The sequence below is a fragment of the Haliotis rubra genome, unplaced genomic scaffold (genome assembly GCF_003918875.1).
Source record: "Haliotis rubra isolate DU_JTF1 unplaced genomic scaffold, ASM391887v1 Scf991, whole genome shotgun sequence".
Lineage (NCBI taxonomy): Eukaryota > Metazoa > Mollusca > Gastropoda > Lepetellida > Haliotidae > Haliotis > Haliotis rubra.
Genome location: NW_025767736.1, coordinates 155,463 through 172,030, shown reverse-complemented (window position 1 = coordinate 172,030; position 16,568 = coordinate 155,463). Strand labels below are relative to the sequence as shown.

General features: G+C 40.5%; 1 protein-coding gene across 2 annotated transcripts in view; it reads left to right on the top strand.

Moving 5' to 3' along the window:
- Positions 1 to 16,568, top strand: part of LOC124265745 (ankyrin repeat domain-containing protein 6-like) — a 63,567-nt gene that overhangs the window by 11,354 nt on the left and 35,645 nt on the right. For both annotated transcript variants that reach the window (XM_046700569.1, XM_046700568.1), the window contains exons 2-3: positions 2,803 to 2,927; positions 6,780 to 6,875. In XM_046700569.1, coding sequence (XP_046556525.1) covers positions 2,811 to 2,927; positions 6,780 to 6,875 — 213 coding nt within the window. In that variant the 5' untranslated portion in view covers positions 2,803 to 2,810. The remainder of the gene's footprint in view (positions 1 to 2,802; positions 2,928 to 6,779; positions 6,876 to 16,568) is intronic.

The following is a 16,568-nucleotide window of genomic DNA, read 5'->3' as shown; positions in this document are numbered from 1 at the left end:
AAATTTTTTTATTATTTGTTATTAAATCTTTAATCTTCGCAAAGACATGAGGGCCTGTGGTGGACACGTCTTTAGAGGCAAACAACCCTTTATGATCCTTAGGAGTAGAGTTTAGGGTTATGGTGTGACGTAGAGTCATGCACCCAAGAGAAATGAAAACAAACCATTTTGCATGCTTCTTTTAGTGACATTTAGAAGCTGGTATGATGAAGAGGAACACTTTGAATATATTGACAACCTCTTTATTGCAATAAGGCATTTGGTACCAACATTCGCCCAACGTCTTTTTGATTGTGAGGCCAATGTTGGCTATACATCGTTCCCCCAACGTTGGCCCAGCACCAGCATAGCAACGTCAGCCCAACATTGGACCAATGTCTGTGATCATGGTCTACTTGAAGAGAGATTACAAACCACAGCACCCTCTAGGACAACTAACAGTTTGGACTAGTGCCTCTTGAATAAATCTTATGCGACGCTACCTCACATTGGCCGACATCATGTAGGAAATCTGACCGTGACGTTGCCAACCATTTATTGTTTTCATATCTCTCATTTCCATTTTCTTCGATATGGTGCTAAAGACCCATTAGACGAGGACTCGTTTACTGTGACTGAGCATCTGCTAAATACGTCACTAAGTAACTAATCGAGCAATCATGATGGATCTAGGAATAGAATGATGACGAATATTTTTGGTCCCAGTGTTAAATCATCAAGGGACGTTCATCAAAAACCAATTCATGGAGAATTAGGAACAAACAGTTACTTCATTAAAGGTTGAATTTTTCTTTGTATCATCACAAACATTTCACAATTGGCTTTAACAGTTTTACGATATATACATGACAAGTCAATGTTGATGTCCGAATATGTTCCTTTCCTTCTTTGCAGGCAAGTCAAAGTCAAAAGAGTTTATTGTATTTAAGGCCTCTGGCCCACATACCAATATACATTAATATACAAATAATATACAATACACGTAATGGAGAGAACAAAATGACAGGAAATTGTAAAATTTAGATTTAGTGTTTTACATGTTTTAGCAGTTCATTTCTTAGTCTCATACTGTTTGATAAATAATGACAAATTAAGAATAACATTATCATTTTGAGAAGACATTAAAGATATAAAAGCTAGAGCAGGTGGTTTTGACGAAAACGTGTGTCGAATGTATTTGCCTCTGAGAATGGAGTTAGTAGGATGGACAAACTAGCATAAAGTGGATTTCATTCTCAACTGCGGATTTACATAATGGATAAATTCTCCTGTTCTTATCTATGGACATTTTGCTGCCTTCATTTATCATTAAATCTAACAAACCAAGTCAAAATTTGATAAAAATATTTCTTAAGTCTTTAGAATATAAAGTAGAGAAACAAATTTCAGGCTGAAGAAATCTTGAAAAAGTCCTGTAACAATCATACCTTGAGTAGAATGCCAATCCTGAAAGAACATATCAATAGCTTGATTTTTTTAAAGTTATATAAAAAGAGATTGATATTTCCAATGGTTTGGTTCATCCAAATAAAACCCAAACCATGAGAGAACAAAAGGTTTCTTACATGGGATGCCCATGTGATTTTGCTGATGTTGTCTTAATGTAAAAGCATATTACATGTATAAGAGACTTTGGAAGTTTCATGAATACCAATACGTTTTATCCAATATTTCAAGCATCTAATCAAAATTTATATATAATGGGTGTCATAATTAACAGAAAACTTCCATTCTTTTGTGTGGACGAATCAGACCCCCGTCCACTCCATTTTGTAATTGGGAATTATCTGTGACAATGAGTGAATTTTCCGTTACATCAGTTTCGTAATCACAAAGTTTCTGTGACATAAAACCAATGCATGGAAATTGATATGTGTACACTTTTTTTTCGCTGATAAAACAGCACATGCTTAATGATGAAAGGGGATAAACCCTAATCGGAACACTTTTTTTTATATTTACACTTCTTTATGGAGTCATTTGTCACAATATACCGATTATTTATCAAAAAGGATTAATTTCGTGATTATCAGTAGCTTTCTGAACATCATAGTATTTACTTGTTACTGATGGAAACCTAATGTAAGTAAATGTGAATTCAACTCTCTTGTAATATTGATTTTGTAGGCATATAGGCCATTTACCGTACCTTACCCTTCCCTTACTGATGCTAAAATCACAAAGACTCTGTGACTTGTCGCAAAGTTTCCATCGCAAAAATCACAAAGACTCCACTCTCACTGTGACCAAGTTCCCTACCAGTGAGACTAGTGTATAACTCATGGTGTTTTCATATCATGGGACATAACTACCATCAAGGGAATTCAAAAGTAAAATTCGACAGAAAGGAGAGAAATGGGACATCATTAAAAAATAAAAGGTGATTCTGTATCGATGGCGAGAGTGCATCGTGTACAGTTAATTGCTAGTGGTGTCACTAACAACCTCAACTGGAAAGAGCAAAGTGTAACATGTTGTCCATTCTTTCTACAGACAGTATCATGATATATTTTCCTCTTGCAGAAATGATGATGTTATATATATTCTACTTACAGAATCCGTGAAGGTGCGGGTTAGAATATTGATCTTCAGTAAGTTGACAGTAACTCATGCTTGTCATAAGAGGCGACTAACAGGATCAGGTGGATGTCATCGGTTCCCAATTGTGCAGATTGATGCTCATGCTGTTGATCACTTGATTGTCTGGTCCAGACTCAATTATTTACAGACCACCACCATATAGCTGGAATATTGCTCAGTGTGGCGTAAATCTATACTCACTCACTCACTCACTACTTACAGAGTTTATCATGGGACAGGCTGCATCAAAGCAAGAAGAGTTTTGGGAAGCCTGTGGGTTTGGTCGACCACACATTGTCAGACAGTTCATTCAGGAGGGCATTGATGTAAACTGGAGATCCTACACTGTAAGATATTGGTATAGTATCTGTAATTTGCTTGACTGCTTCATCACCCCCTGTATCCTCCTTGAATGTTACATCCCCCTCTCTATTCTTGACAGTTACATGTCTGTCTATGTTCTCAAGTACAGTTAATACCCTCTATATTCTCTTTGACAGTTACATGTCTGTCTGTTTTCTCATGTACAGTTAATACCCTCTATATTCTCTTTGACAGTTACATGTCTGTCTGTTTTCTCATTTACAGTTAATCCCCCTCTATATTCTCTTTGACAGTTACATGTCTGTCTGTTTTCTCATGTACAGTTAATCCCCCTCTATATTCTCTTTGACAGTTACATGTCTGTCTGTTTTCTCATTTACAGTTAATCCCCCTCTATATTCACTTTGACAGTTACATGTCTGTCTGTTTTCTCATGTACAGTTAATACCCTCTATATTCTCTTTGACAATTACATGTCTGTCTATATTCTCATGTACAGTTAATACCCTCTATATTCTCTTTGACAGTTACATGTCTGTCTGTTTTCTCATTTACAGTTAATCCCCCTCTATATTCACTTTGACAATTACATGTCTGTCTATATTCTCATGTACAGTTAATACCCTCTATATTCTCTTTGACAGTTACATGTCTGTCTGTTTTCTCATTTACAGTTAATCCCCCTCTATATTCACTTTGGCAATTACATGTCTGTCTATATTCTCATGTACAGTTAATACCCTCTATATTCTCTTAGACAGTTACATGTCTGTCTGTTTTCTCATGTACAGTTAATCCCCCTCTATATTCACTTTGACTATTACATGTCTGTCTATATTCTCATGTACAGTTAATACCCTCTATATTCTCTTGGACAGTTACATGTCTATCTGTTTTCTCATGTACAGTTAATACCCTATATATTCTCTTTGACAGTTACATGTCTGTCTGTTTTCTCATTTACAGTTAATCCCCCTCTATATTCACTTTGACAGTTACATGTCTGTCTATATTCTCTTGTACAGTTAATACCCTCTATATTCTTTTTGACAGTTACATGTCTGTCTGTTTTCTCATGTACAGTTAATCCCCCTCTATATTCACTTTGACAGTTACATGTCTGTCTGTATTCTCATGTACAGTTAATCCCCCTCTATATTCACTTTGACAGTTACATATCTGCCTGTATTCTCATGTACAGTTACACTCCCCTCTGTATTCTTTGACAGTTACATGTCTGTCTGTATTCTTATGTACAGTTAATCCCCTCTATATTCTCTTTGACAGTTAGATGTCTGTCTATATTCTCTTGTACAGTTAATCCCCCTCTATATTCACTTTGACAGTTACATATCTGCCTGTATTCTCATGTACAGTTACACTCCCCTCTGTATTCTTTGACAGTATCATGTCTGTCTGTATTCTTATGTACAGTTAATCCCCTCTATATTCTCTTTGACAGTTACATGTCTGTCTGTATTCTTATGTACAGTTAATCCCCTCTATATTCTCTTTGACAGTTAGATGTCTGTCTATATTCTCTTGTACAGTTAATCCCCCTCTATATTCTCTTTGACAGTTTCATGTCTGTCTATATTCTCATGTACAGTTAATCCCCTCTATATTCTCTTTGGTCACAGTTACATGTCTGTCTGTATTCTTATGTACAGTTAATCCCCTCTATATTCTCTTTGACAGTTACATGTCTGTCTGTATTCTTATGTACAGTTAATCCCCTCTATATTCTCTTTGACAGTTACATGTCTGTCTGTATTCTTATGTACAGTTAATCCCCTCTATATTCTCCTTGACAGTTAGATGTCTGTCTATATTCTCTTGTACAGTTAATCCCCCTCTATATTCTCTTTGACAGTTTCATGTCTGTATATATTCTCATGTACAGTTAATCCCCTCTATATTCTCTTTGACAGTTTCATGTCTGTATATATTCTCATGTACAGTTACACCACCCTCTATATTCTCTTTGACAGTTACATAGCTGTTTGTATTCTCATGTACAGTTAATCACCTCTATATTCTCTTTGACAGTTACATAGCTGTCTGTATTCTCATGTACAGTTAATCCCCTCTATATTCTCTTTGACAGTTACATGTCTGTCTGTATTCTCATGTAAAGTTATCCCCCCTCCCACTCCCCTATATTCTCCTTGATAGTTACATCCCTCTGTGTATTCACGTTGGCAGTTAATCCCCCTCTATATTCTCTTTGACAATTACATGTCTGTCTATATTCTCATGTATAGTTATCCCCCCTCCCACTCCCCTATAGTATCCTTGATAGTTACATCCCTCTGTGTATTCATGTTGGCAGTTAATCCCTCTCTATGTTCTCATTGACAGCTACATATCTGTCTGTATTCCCCTTGACTGTTACATCCCTCTCTGTATTCCCTTTCACAGTTATTCCCTCCCTATATTCTCATTGACAGCTACATGCCTGTCTGTATTCCCCTTGACTGTTACATCCCTCTCTGTATTCCCTTTCACAGTTATTCCCTCCCTATATTCTCATTGACAGCTACATGCCTGTCTGTATTCCCCTTGATTGTTACATCCCTCCCTTTATTCTCATTGACCATGTTGACAGCTACATGTCTGTCTGAATTCCCCTTGATTGTTACATCCCTCCCTTTATTCTCATTGACAGCTACATGCCTGTCTGTATTCTCCTTGATTGTAACATCCCTGCCTTTATTCTCATTGACAGCTACATGTCTGTCTGTATTCTCCTTGATTGTAACATCCCTCCCTTTATTCTCAGTGACAGCTAAATGTCTGTCTGTATTCCCCTTGATTGTAACATCCCTCCCTTTATTCTCAGTGACAGCTACATGTCTGTCTGTATTCCCCTTGATTGTAACATCCCTCCCTTTATTCTCATTGACAGCTACATGTCTGTCTATTCCCCATGCTAATGTTACATCCATCTCTATATTCTCATTGACAGCTAAATGTCTGTCTGTATTCCCCTTGATTGTAACATCCCTCCCTTTATTCTCAGTGACAGCTACATGTCTGTCTGTATTCCCCTTGATTGTAACATCCCTCCCTTTATTCTCATTGACAGCTACATGTCTGTCTGTATTCCCCTTGCTAATGTTACATCCATCTCTATATTCTCATTGACAGCTACATGCCTGTCTGTATTCCCCTTGACTGTTACATCCCTCTCTGTATTCCCTTTCACAGTTATTCCCTCCCTATATTCTCATTGACAGCTACATGCCTGCCTGTATTCCCCTTGATTGTTACATCCCTCCCTTTATTCTCATTGACCATGTTGACAGCTACATGTCTGTCTGAATTCCCCTTGATTGTTACATCCCTCCCTTTATTCTCATTGACAGCTACATGCCTGTCTGTATTCTCCTTGATTGTAACATCCCTCCCTTTATTCTCATTGACAGCTACATGCCTGTCTGTATTCTCCTTGATTGTAACATCTCTCCCTTTATTCTCATTGACAGCTACATGTCTGTCTGTATTCCCCATGCTAATGTTACATCCATCTCTATATTCTCATTGACAGCTAAATGTCTGTCTGTATTCCCCTTGATTGTAACATCCCTCCCTTTATTCTCAGTGACAGCTACATGCCTGTCTGTATTCCCCTTGATTGTAACATCCCTCCCTTTATTCTCAGTGACAGCTACATGTCTGTCTGTATTCCCCTTGCTAATGTTACATCCATCTCTATATTCTCATTGACAGCTACATGTCTGTCTGTATTCCCCTTAACTGTTACATCTTTCTCTGCAGTCTCCTTGAGTGTTACTAACATCTGTCTCTGTATTCTTCTTGATTGTTACATATCTCTACATATCTGTCTTTATTCAACTTGACTCTCTTTTCAGCATGACTGTTGTCCAATCCATGTTGCCTCCCAAGGAAAGCCTGAGATTGTCCAACTCCTGCTAGAGGCCAAATGTGATGTCACTGTAACAGATATTGTAAGTTATAACTTTTTTTTAGAAATGCCGGTTTAATACATCTTTTAAGTTATAATGTTGTGAGAGGTCTATGTAACAGAAATTGCGGGAACAATGCTAAACATATTTTAAATAATTACATCTATTCAGACATCATAACGGGTCCTAAAAGCTGTAACAAGCAGAGAATACAACAGATATTGTACATCCATGTGAAGACAGTGTAACAGGTCCTATGAGCTGTAACATGCAGAGACAAGACAACAGATATTGTACATGTGTGTGACAGGTCCTATAAGCTGTAACATGCAGAGAATACAACAGATATTGTACATCCATGTGAAGACAATGTAACAGGTTGTATAGGCTGTAACATGCAGAGACAAGACAACAGATATTGTACATCAGTGTAACAGGTCCTATAAGCTGTAACTAGTGGAGACAAGACAACAGATATTGTACATCTGTGTGACAGGTCCTATGAGCTGTAACATGCAGAGACAAGACAACAGATATTGTACATGTGTGTGACAGGTCCTATAAGCTGTAGCATGCAGAGAATCAACAGATATTGTACATCCATGTGAAGACAATGTAACAGGTTGTATAGGCTGTAACATGCAGAGACAAGACAACAGATATTGTACATCTGTGTCACAGGTCCTATAAGCTGTAACATGCAGAGAATACAACAGATATTGTACATCAGTGTAACAGGTCCTATAAGCTGTAACTAGTGGAGACAAGACAACAGATATTGTACATCTGTGTGACAAGTCCTATGAGCTGTAACATGCAGAGACAAGACAACAGATATTGTACATCTGTGTGACAGGTCCTATAAGCTGTAACATGCAGAGAATACAACAGATATTGTACATCAGTGTAACAGGTCCTATAAGCTGTAACTAGTGGAGACAAGACAACAGATATTGTACATCTGTGTGACAGGTCCTATAAGCTGTAGCATGCAGAGAATCAACAGATATTGTACATCCATGTGAAGACACTGTAACAGGTTCTATAGGCTGTAACATGCAGACACAAGACAACAGATATTGTACATCAGTGTGAAGACAGTGTAACAGGTTGTATAAGCTGTAACATGCAGACACAAGACAACAGATATTGTACATCAGTGTGAAGACAGTGTAACAGGTTGTATAAGCTGTAACATGCAGACACAAGTCAACAGTTATTGTACATCAGTGTGAAGACAGTGTAACAGGTCCTATAAGCTGTAACATGCAGAGACAAGTCAACAGATATTGTACATCAGTGTAACTGGTCCTATGAGCTGTAACATGCAGAGACAAGTCAACAGATATTGTACATCCATGTGAAGACAGTGTAACAGGTTCTATAGGCTGTAACGTGCAGAGACAAGACAACAGATATTGTACATCAGTGTAACTGGTCCTATGAGCTGTAACATGCAGAGACAAGTCAACAGATATTGTACATCCATGTGAAGACAGTGTAACAGGTTCTATAGGCTGTAACGTGCAGAGACAAGACAACAGATATTGTACATCAGTGTATCTGGTTCTATGAGCTGTAACATGCAGAGATAAGTCAACAGATATTGTAAGTAATGTTGTGAGCATAATGTATTTTATGTCAGTATAACAGATATTGTAAGTTGAAAGGAAATATGTTTACACACAACTAAAGTGTGAAATCACTGAATAAAGACCATTGAGTAATTGATAAAACAACCATAATGTTGCCAGAAGCACAGAGGAAAAAAGTCATAACCATGATGTTACCAAAAGCGAACACAGGAAAGAAGCAACTACCATGATGCTACCAGAAGCTCACAGAGGAAATAGCATCGACTGTGATGTTACCAGAAGTACACAGGAAAGAAGCATCAACTGTCATGTTACCCCTAGCAGACCGATCAAAGAAGCAACTACCATTATGTTACCAGAAGCACAAAGAGGAAAGAAGCAACAACCTTGATGTTACCCCTAGCACACCGAGGAAAGAAGCAACTACCACGATGTTACCCCTAGGACACAGAGGAAGGAAGCACCTACCATGATATTACTCCTAGGACACAGAAGAAGGAAGCACCTACCATGATGTTACTCCTAGGACACAGAGGAAGAAAGCACCTACCATGATGTTACTCCTAGGACACAGAGGAAGGAAGCACCTACCATGATGTTACTCCTAGGACACAGAGGAAGGAAGCACCTACCATGATGTTACTCCTAGGACACAGAAGAAGGAAGCTCATAGAGGAAGGAAGCAACAACCATGGCGTTACCAGAAGCTCACAGAGGAAAGAAGCAACTACCATGGTGTTACCAGAAGCATACAGAGGAATGAAGCAACAACCATGGTGTTACCAGAAGCATACAGAGGAAAGAAGCAACTACCATGGTCTTACCAGAAGCACACAGAGGAAAGAAGCAACTAACATGATGTTACCAGAAGCTCACAGAGGAAAGAAGCAACTAACATGGTGTTACCAGAAGCTGTCAGAGGAAAGAAGCAACTACCATGGTGTTACCAGAAGCATACAGAGGAAAGAAGCAGCAACCATGATGTTACCAGAAGCATACAGAGGAAAGAAGCAACTACCATGGTGTTACCAGAAGCTCACAGAGGAAAGAAGCAACTACCCTGATGTTACCAGAAGCATACAGAGGAAAGAAGCAACAACCATGGCGTTACCAGAAGCTGTCAGAGGAAAGAAGCAACTACCATGGTGTTACCAGAAGCTGTCAGAGGAAAGAAGCAACTACCTTGCTGTTACCAGAAGCTCACAGAGGAAAGAAGCAACTACCATGGTGTTACCAGAAGCATACAGAGGAAAAAAGCAACTACCTTGGTGTTACCAGAAGCTCACAGAGGAAAGAAGCAACTACCATGGTGTTACCAGAAGCATACAGAGGAAAGAAGCAACTACCATGGTGTTACCAGAAGCATACAGAGGAAAGAAGCAACTACCATGATGTTACCAGAAGCATACAGAGGAAAGAAGCAACTACCATGATGTTACCAGAAGCATACAGAGGAAAGAAGCAACTACCATGATGTTACCAGAAGCATACAGAGGAAAGAAGCAACTGCCATGATGTTACCAGAAGCATACACACAAAAGAAGCAACTACCATGATGTTACCAGAAGCATACAGAGGAAAGAAGCAACTACCATGATGTTACAAGAAGCATACAGAGGAAAGAAGCAACTGCCATGATGTTACCAGAAGCATACACACAAAAGAAGCAACTACCATGATGTTACCAGAAGCATACAGAGGAAAGAAGCAACTACCATGATGTTACCAGAAGCTCACAGAGGAAAGGAGCAACTACCATGATGTTACCAGAAGCACACAGAGGAAAGAAGCAACTACCCTGATGTTACCAGAAGCATACAGAGGAAAGAAGCAACAACCATGGCGTTACCAGAAGCTGTCAGAGGAAAGAAGCAACTACCATGGTGTTACCAGAAGCATACAGAGGAAAGAAGCAGCAACCATGATGTTACCAGAAGCATACAGAGGAAAGAAGCAACTACCATGGTGTTACCAGAAGCTCACAGAGGAAAGAAGCAACTACCCTGATGTTACCAGAAGCATACAGAGGAAAGAAGCAACAACCATGCATGCTACCAGAAGCTGTACCAAGAAGCAACTACCATGGTGTTACCAGAAGCTGTCAGAGGAAAGCAACTACCATGGTGTTACCAGAGGAAAGAAGCTGATGTTACAGAGGCAACAGAGGAAAGAAGCAACTACCATGGTGTTACCAGAAGCTCACAGAGGAAAGAAGCAACTACCATGGTGTTACCAGAAGCATACAGAGGAAAAAGCAACTACCATGGTGTTACCAGAAGCTGTCAAGGAAAGAAGCAACACCATGGTGTTACAGAGGAAAGAAGCAAGTTACCAGAAGCTACAGAGGAAAGAAGCAACTACCATGGTGTTACCAGAAGCATACAGAGGAAAGAAGCAACTACCATGGTGTTACCAGAAGCATACAGAGGAAAGAAGCAACTACCATGGTGTTACCAGAAGCATACAGAGGAAAAAGAAGCAACTACCATGGTGTTACCAGAAGCATACAGAGGAAAGAAGCAACTACCATGATGTTACCAGAAGCATACAGAGGAAAGAAGCAACTACCATGATGTTACCAGAAGCATACAGAGGAAAGAAGCAACCGCCGTGATGTTACCAGAAGCATACACACACAAAGAAGCAACTACCATGATGTTACCAGAAGCATACAGAGGAAAGAAGCAACTACCATGATGTTACAAGAAGCATACAGAGGAAAGAAGCAACTACCATGATGTTACCAGAAGCATACACACAAAAGAAGCAACTACCATGATGTTACCAGAAGCATACAGAGGAAAGAAGCAACTACCATGATGTTACAAGAAGCATACAGAGGAAAGAAGCAACTGCCATGATGTTACCAGAAGCATACACACAAAAAGAAGCAACTACCATGATGTTACCAGAAGCATACAGAGGAAAGAAGCAACTACCATGATGTTACCAGAAGCTCACAGAGGAAAGGAGCAACTACCATGATGTTACCAGAAGCACACAGAGGAAAGAAGCAACTACCCTGATGTTACCAGAAGCATACAGAGGAAAGAAGCAACAACCATGCATGTTACCAGAAGCTGTCAGAGGAAAGAAGCAACTACCATGGTGTTACCAGAAGCATACAGAGGAAAAGAAGCAGCAACCATGGTGTTACCAGAAGCATACAGAGGAAAGAAGCAACTACCATGGTGTTACCAGAAGCTCACAGAGGAAAGAAGCAACTACCCTGATGTTACCAGAAGCATACAGAGGAAAGAAGCAACAACCATGGCGTTACCAGAAGCTGTCAGAGGAAAGAAGCAACTACCATGGTGTTACCAGAAGCTGTCAGAGGAAAGAAGCAACTACCTTGCTGTTACCAGAAGCTCACAGAGGAAAGAAGCAACTACCATGGTGTACCAGAAGCATACAGAGGAAAAAAGCAACTACCTTGGTGTTACCAGAAGCTCACAGAGGAAAGAAGCAACTACCATGGTGTTACCAGAAGCATACAGAGGAAAGAAGCAACTACCATGGTGTTACCAGAAGCATACAGAGGAAAGAAGCAACTACCATGATGTTACCAGAAGCATACAGAGGAAAGAAGCAACTACCATGATGTTACCAGAAGCATACAGAGGAAAGAAGCAACTACCATGATGTTACCAGAAGCATACAGAGGAAAGAAGCAACTGCCGTGATGTTACCAGAAGCATACACACAAAAGAAGCAACTACCATGATGTTACCAGAAGCATACAGAGGAAAGAAGCAACTACCATGATGTTACAAGAAGCATACAGAGGAAAGAAGCAACTACCATGATGTTACCAGAAGCATACACACAAAAGAAGCAACTACCATGATGTTACCAGAAGCATACAGAGGAAAGGAGCAACTACCATGATGTTACCAGAAGCACACAGAGGAAAGAAGCAACTACCCTGATGTTACCAGAAGCATACAGAGGAAAGAAGCAACTACCATGATGTTACCAGAAGCACACAGAGAAAAGAAGCAACTACCATGATGTTACCAGAAGGATACAGAGGAAGGAAGCAACTACCATGATGTTACCAGAACCTCACAGAGGAAAGAAGCAACTACCATGATGTTACCAGAACCTCACAGAGGAAAGAAGCAACTACCATGATGTTACCAGAAGCTCACAGAAGAATAAAGCAACTACCATGATGTTACCAGAAGCTCATAGAGGAAGGAAGCAACAACCATGGCGTTACCAGAAACACACACAGGAATAAAGCTACAACCAGTATTAGGAAACAGAGATTGTATATCTCTGTATATGCTTTATAGCTACACTTTGTGTTACATTTCTGCTTGACAATGGTACAAGAATCTGTATGGAAACGCTATAAGTTACAGTGCGAATGGAGTCTTTGTGATTTTTGTGGCAGAAACTTTGATTTTTGATAGTCTTTGTGATTTGTCACAGATTCTTTGCAATGATATGTGTTATAGTAATATAAAATGGTAATTATAGCTTTAGTTTGTGGTATTAAAGACTATAATTTTTCTTGTCAACACAAATCATCTTGCAATTTAATGATTTACTTTATTAAATCTAGCAATAGCATAGATATCATTTTTTCATAATTTGCAATGGAAGTCATTTAGATGATAAACATCAAGATTAACAACCCATGAAAAACAAAATATTCACAACGAATTATGTCAAGTTTTCCATATGAAATTGTGTCATGTATGTCAATAATTCAACATCAATTTCACTAAATTAATAATTTTTCCTTATCCTGACTCATGCTTATTGCTTGTCTCCCTTTCCTTCCGAATGCTAGTGGAACACTTGAATCCCCTTTTGAAGCTCCCTTCAAAAAAGCGGACGTAAAATCACTTACCAGGAGTCATCTCCCTTCCCAAGGTTTTGGCGGGAAAACAGCGCCACCTGTCACCCATGCTCCTCACTCTCTCCTGATTCGCCCGAGTGGACGGTTGTGAGAGCGCCTGGGTCCCCTATACGGCATTATATCCTTTTCCTATTTAGGCTTTAATTCTAAATTAGCTGTAAAAGGCTTTAGGAAACATTTACCAACAATATGGTTTGAAATTATTTCTCAATTTTCTGTTTTATCACGTTTTTACGTGATTGTTCAGATTGTTTACAATTGATGAAATCTTGCTCTTGTTGCAGGTACAGATTGTCTGCTGTTGATCCACATAACCTATGTCCTAATTGCAAGCCCGCATGTTCATCTGGCTTTCGTTATCAGTTGTGTTTTCACCTGTCTGATATTGAATTTTATAAATATTCATTTTATCTGTCTATAAATGCAAAGGACAAGTCCAGACAAGATTTACACGACATGTCTAAACTGGCCAAGCTTGCAGAGGACCGGCAGTTGGTGTCTGCGCAGATTCACCATTCCAGTGGTCTACCGGGGGTCGTCAACGGAGGATGTTGCTGTCTTAGACAACAACTCTGGTTCGAGGAAGAGATCATCTACATCTGATAATTCCTCATCGCAATCCAAGAAAACTAGGGCATCGTCTTCCCAGAGGAAGAAGTCAGCTGTAGCTAAGACTTCGTCGAAGTCTCCACATGGGGCAATGCAGAAAACGAGGTCTTTTTCAACTGAGATTGTCCCTCCTGAGGAATTAGATGTCTACGATGAGCCGCCCATCCTCATCCCTGAGATCACGACTAAGAAGAAGACGAGGGCATCTTCTACCGTGAACACGCAGGACAACCTATCAACGCAGACGCTGGGCTCCAGAGAGGTACAACGCCCTTCGGAAGAAGCCTCGTCCCTCTCAAGATGCGTCATCACTGCAGCAGACAACGCAGAGCTTCAACCCAGGCTCCTTTATGCAGCAATTCACCCAACAGATGTTGGATTTGATGGAACAACGGTTCGCACGAGAGAGTGCTGCGATACTTCGTTTCTAACCTGAGTGAAGGACAACGCGTCCGTTGGGAACCAACAACCTATTCCAGCATGACTACAACGTCCGCCACGGGTCTGGCAGTCCTACCAACGTAGAGCCTACACCAGTTACGTTCGGTGAACCCTCAAGGCCGAAGGCGTTCTCGAACCCACGCAGATCGCGTCATCTACCTCCAGATGAGGACATTCGTCCTCTGCAAGATGTTACCCGCGGAGAAGAGAATCACACCCGTGCGAAGGCACAGATTCGACAGAGACAGAGACGTTCACCTACACACAGGTTCGCGCGAAGGCATTCACGAAACGTCTCTTTCTCCACGCAGGTCCCCACGAAGACTTTTGCGAACACATTCGCGAATGTATGGTCACCACGCAGGTCTGCATACAGATCACCACGCAGGTCACCACATAGATCTTCATTCAGATCACCTTACAGATCTCCAGACACTAGAAGACCTCAATCCTCGGAGCATGATACTGCTAAATCGGAAGATGACGGCGGAATTATTTTTTCCGACTCTGAAATCAAGTCATGGATGGCCAACGGTTTGGAACTCGCATCACCCTCTAAGGAGGCCAATGAAGCACTCTCGTACTTGATGTTGAATGATGATATAGACACACCCACGATTCCACCTATCGACCCTGTCTCAGACGTTCCAGACAACCTCAGCACAGCCTTCAAGAAGGCAACTAAATACCACACTCAGAGTATTCCATCTTTTAACGCAAAGAAGTTTTCTGTAAACCATATGGAACCCTTCATGAAGGCCCCAGAGATAGACGAGAACTATAAAATCATCAACGACGCTCGAATGAAATCATACAAGATAGAGGATAAAAAGCTGGCACAGTTAGACACAGTAACCAGACGAACCTTCTTCGGCCTAGCCAGGTCAAGAGCTATCAACGAGACCCTCATCTCGAAGTTTAGAAACTCAACTTCAGAGGAAGATCGAATGGTTTATTCAGCGCTACTTACACAGAAAAAGGATCATCAGTTCATGTCTGAACACTTAGCATCTATTTCCGGAGGCTTAACGCTCTCAAGAAGGCAAAGACTATTATCTTCCTGTACTTGGAGCGAGAAATTTACCAAGACACTCTAAAGAGCCCCATGGTCAGCGCCATCCATCTTCGCAGGAGAAATTGACGAAGTCGCCAAAGAAGTCTCTAAAGATTCCAGAGAGGTGATGATGATCAAGTCTATTGATACACTGGCTAGTGTTATCCGTCAGACCTCCCAACGTTATTCCGGCAAATCAAAGTTTGCAGGCATACAGAGAGCAAGGGAAAAGAAATTAGGCAACGCCAAAGGAAACAAGGATTCTTTTCGTCGCCCATCCAGAGCTCCAAGAGGTAACTACGGAAGAAGTCGGCCCTTTAGAGGTGCCAGAAGTTCTAGACGATGAAGAACGGGTTCGGAACGACTGGAGTCTTCCACCCCCAGCCGTTCCAATACAACCTTCACAAGTGGGTGGACGTCTACAACTCTACTGGAAGAATTGGGGAATTCTTCAAGACGACTTCGTATCTCAGATCCTACGCAAAGGTTGCAGGATACAACTACAATCAGTTCCACCAGTAACAATCAACCCACTGGTTCACAACTACGCTGCAGACCAAAAGGGAAATCTACTAGAAGCCATCACATCTCTATTAGAGAAGGAGGCAATCGAAGAGATAAAACAGGAGTGCGTCACACCAGGTTTTTACTCAATTTTTACCCAATTTTTCTTGTACCAAAGAAAAACTCCAAAGAAAAGTTCCGACTCATTTACAACATGAGGAAATTCAACAAAGATTATCTGTTAACACCCGCAAAGTTCAGGATGATATATCTACCTCAACTACGACATCTCATACGTCCGCTAGACTACCTCGCCAGCATAGACTTACAGGATGCATACTTACACATCCCGATCCATCCGGAGTCAAGGAAATATCTACGTTTCCTGTTCAACGGACGTCATTTCCAATGGAAGGTCCTTCCATTTGGAATATCGTCGGCCCCCTGGTTGTTTACTCGAGTGACAAAGCCCATCAGTATATATCTACATCTTCGAGGTCTACGCAGTGCGTCCTACCTAGACGACAGGATTCAAGCTCAGCAAGATCCCAGTCAACTCAGACTGCATTTGAACTTCACCATCAGACTTCTCACTCAACTAGGATGGCTAGTGAATCTCCTCAAGTCGGAACTAGAGCATACTCAGGATTTACAATTCCTAG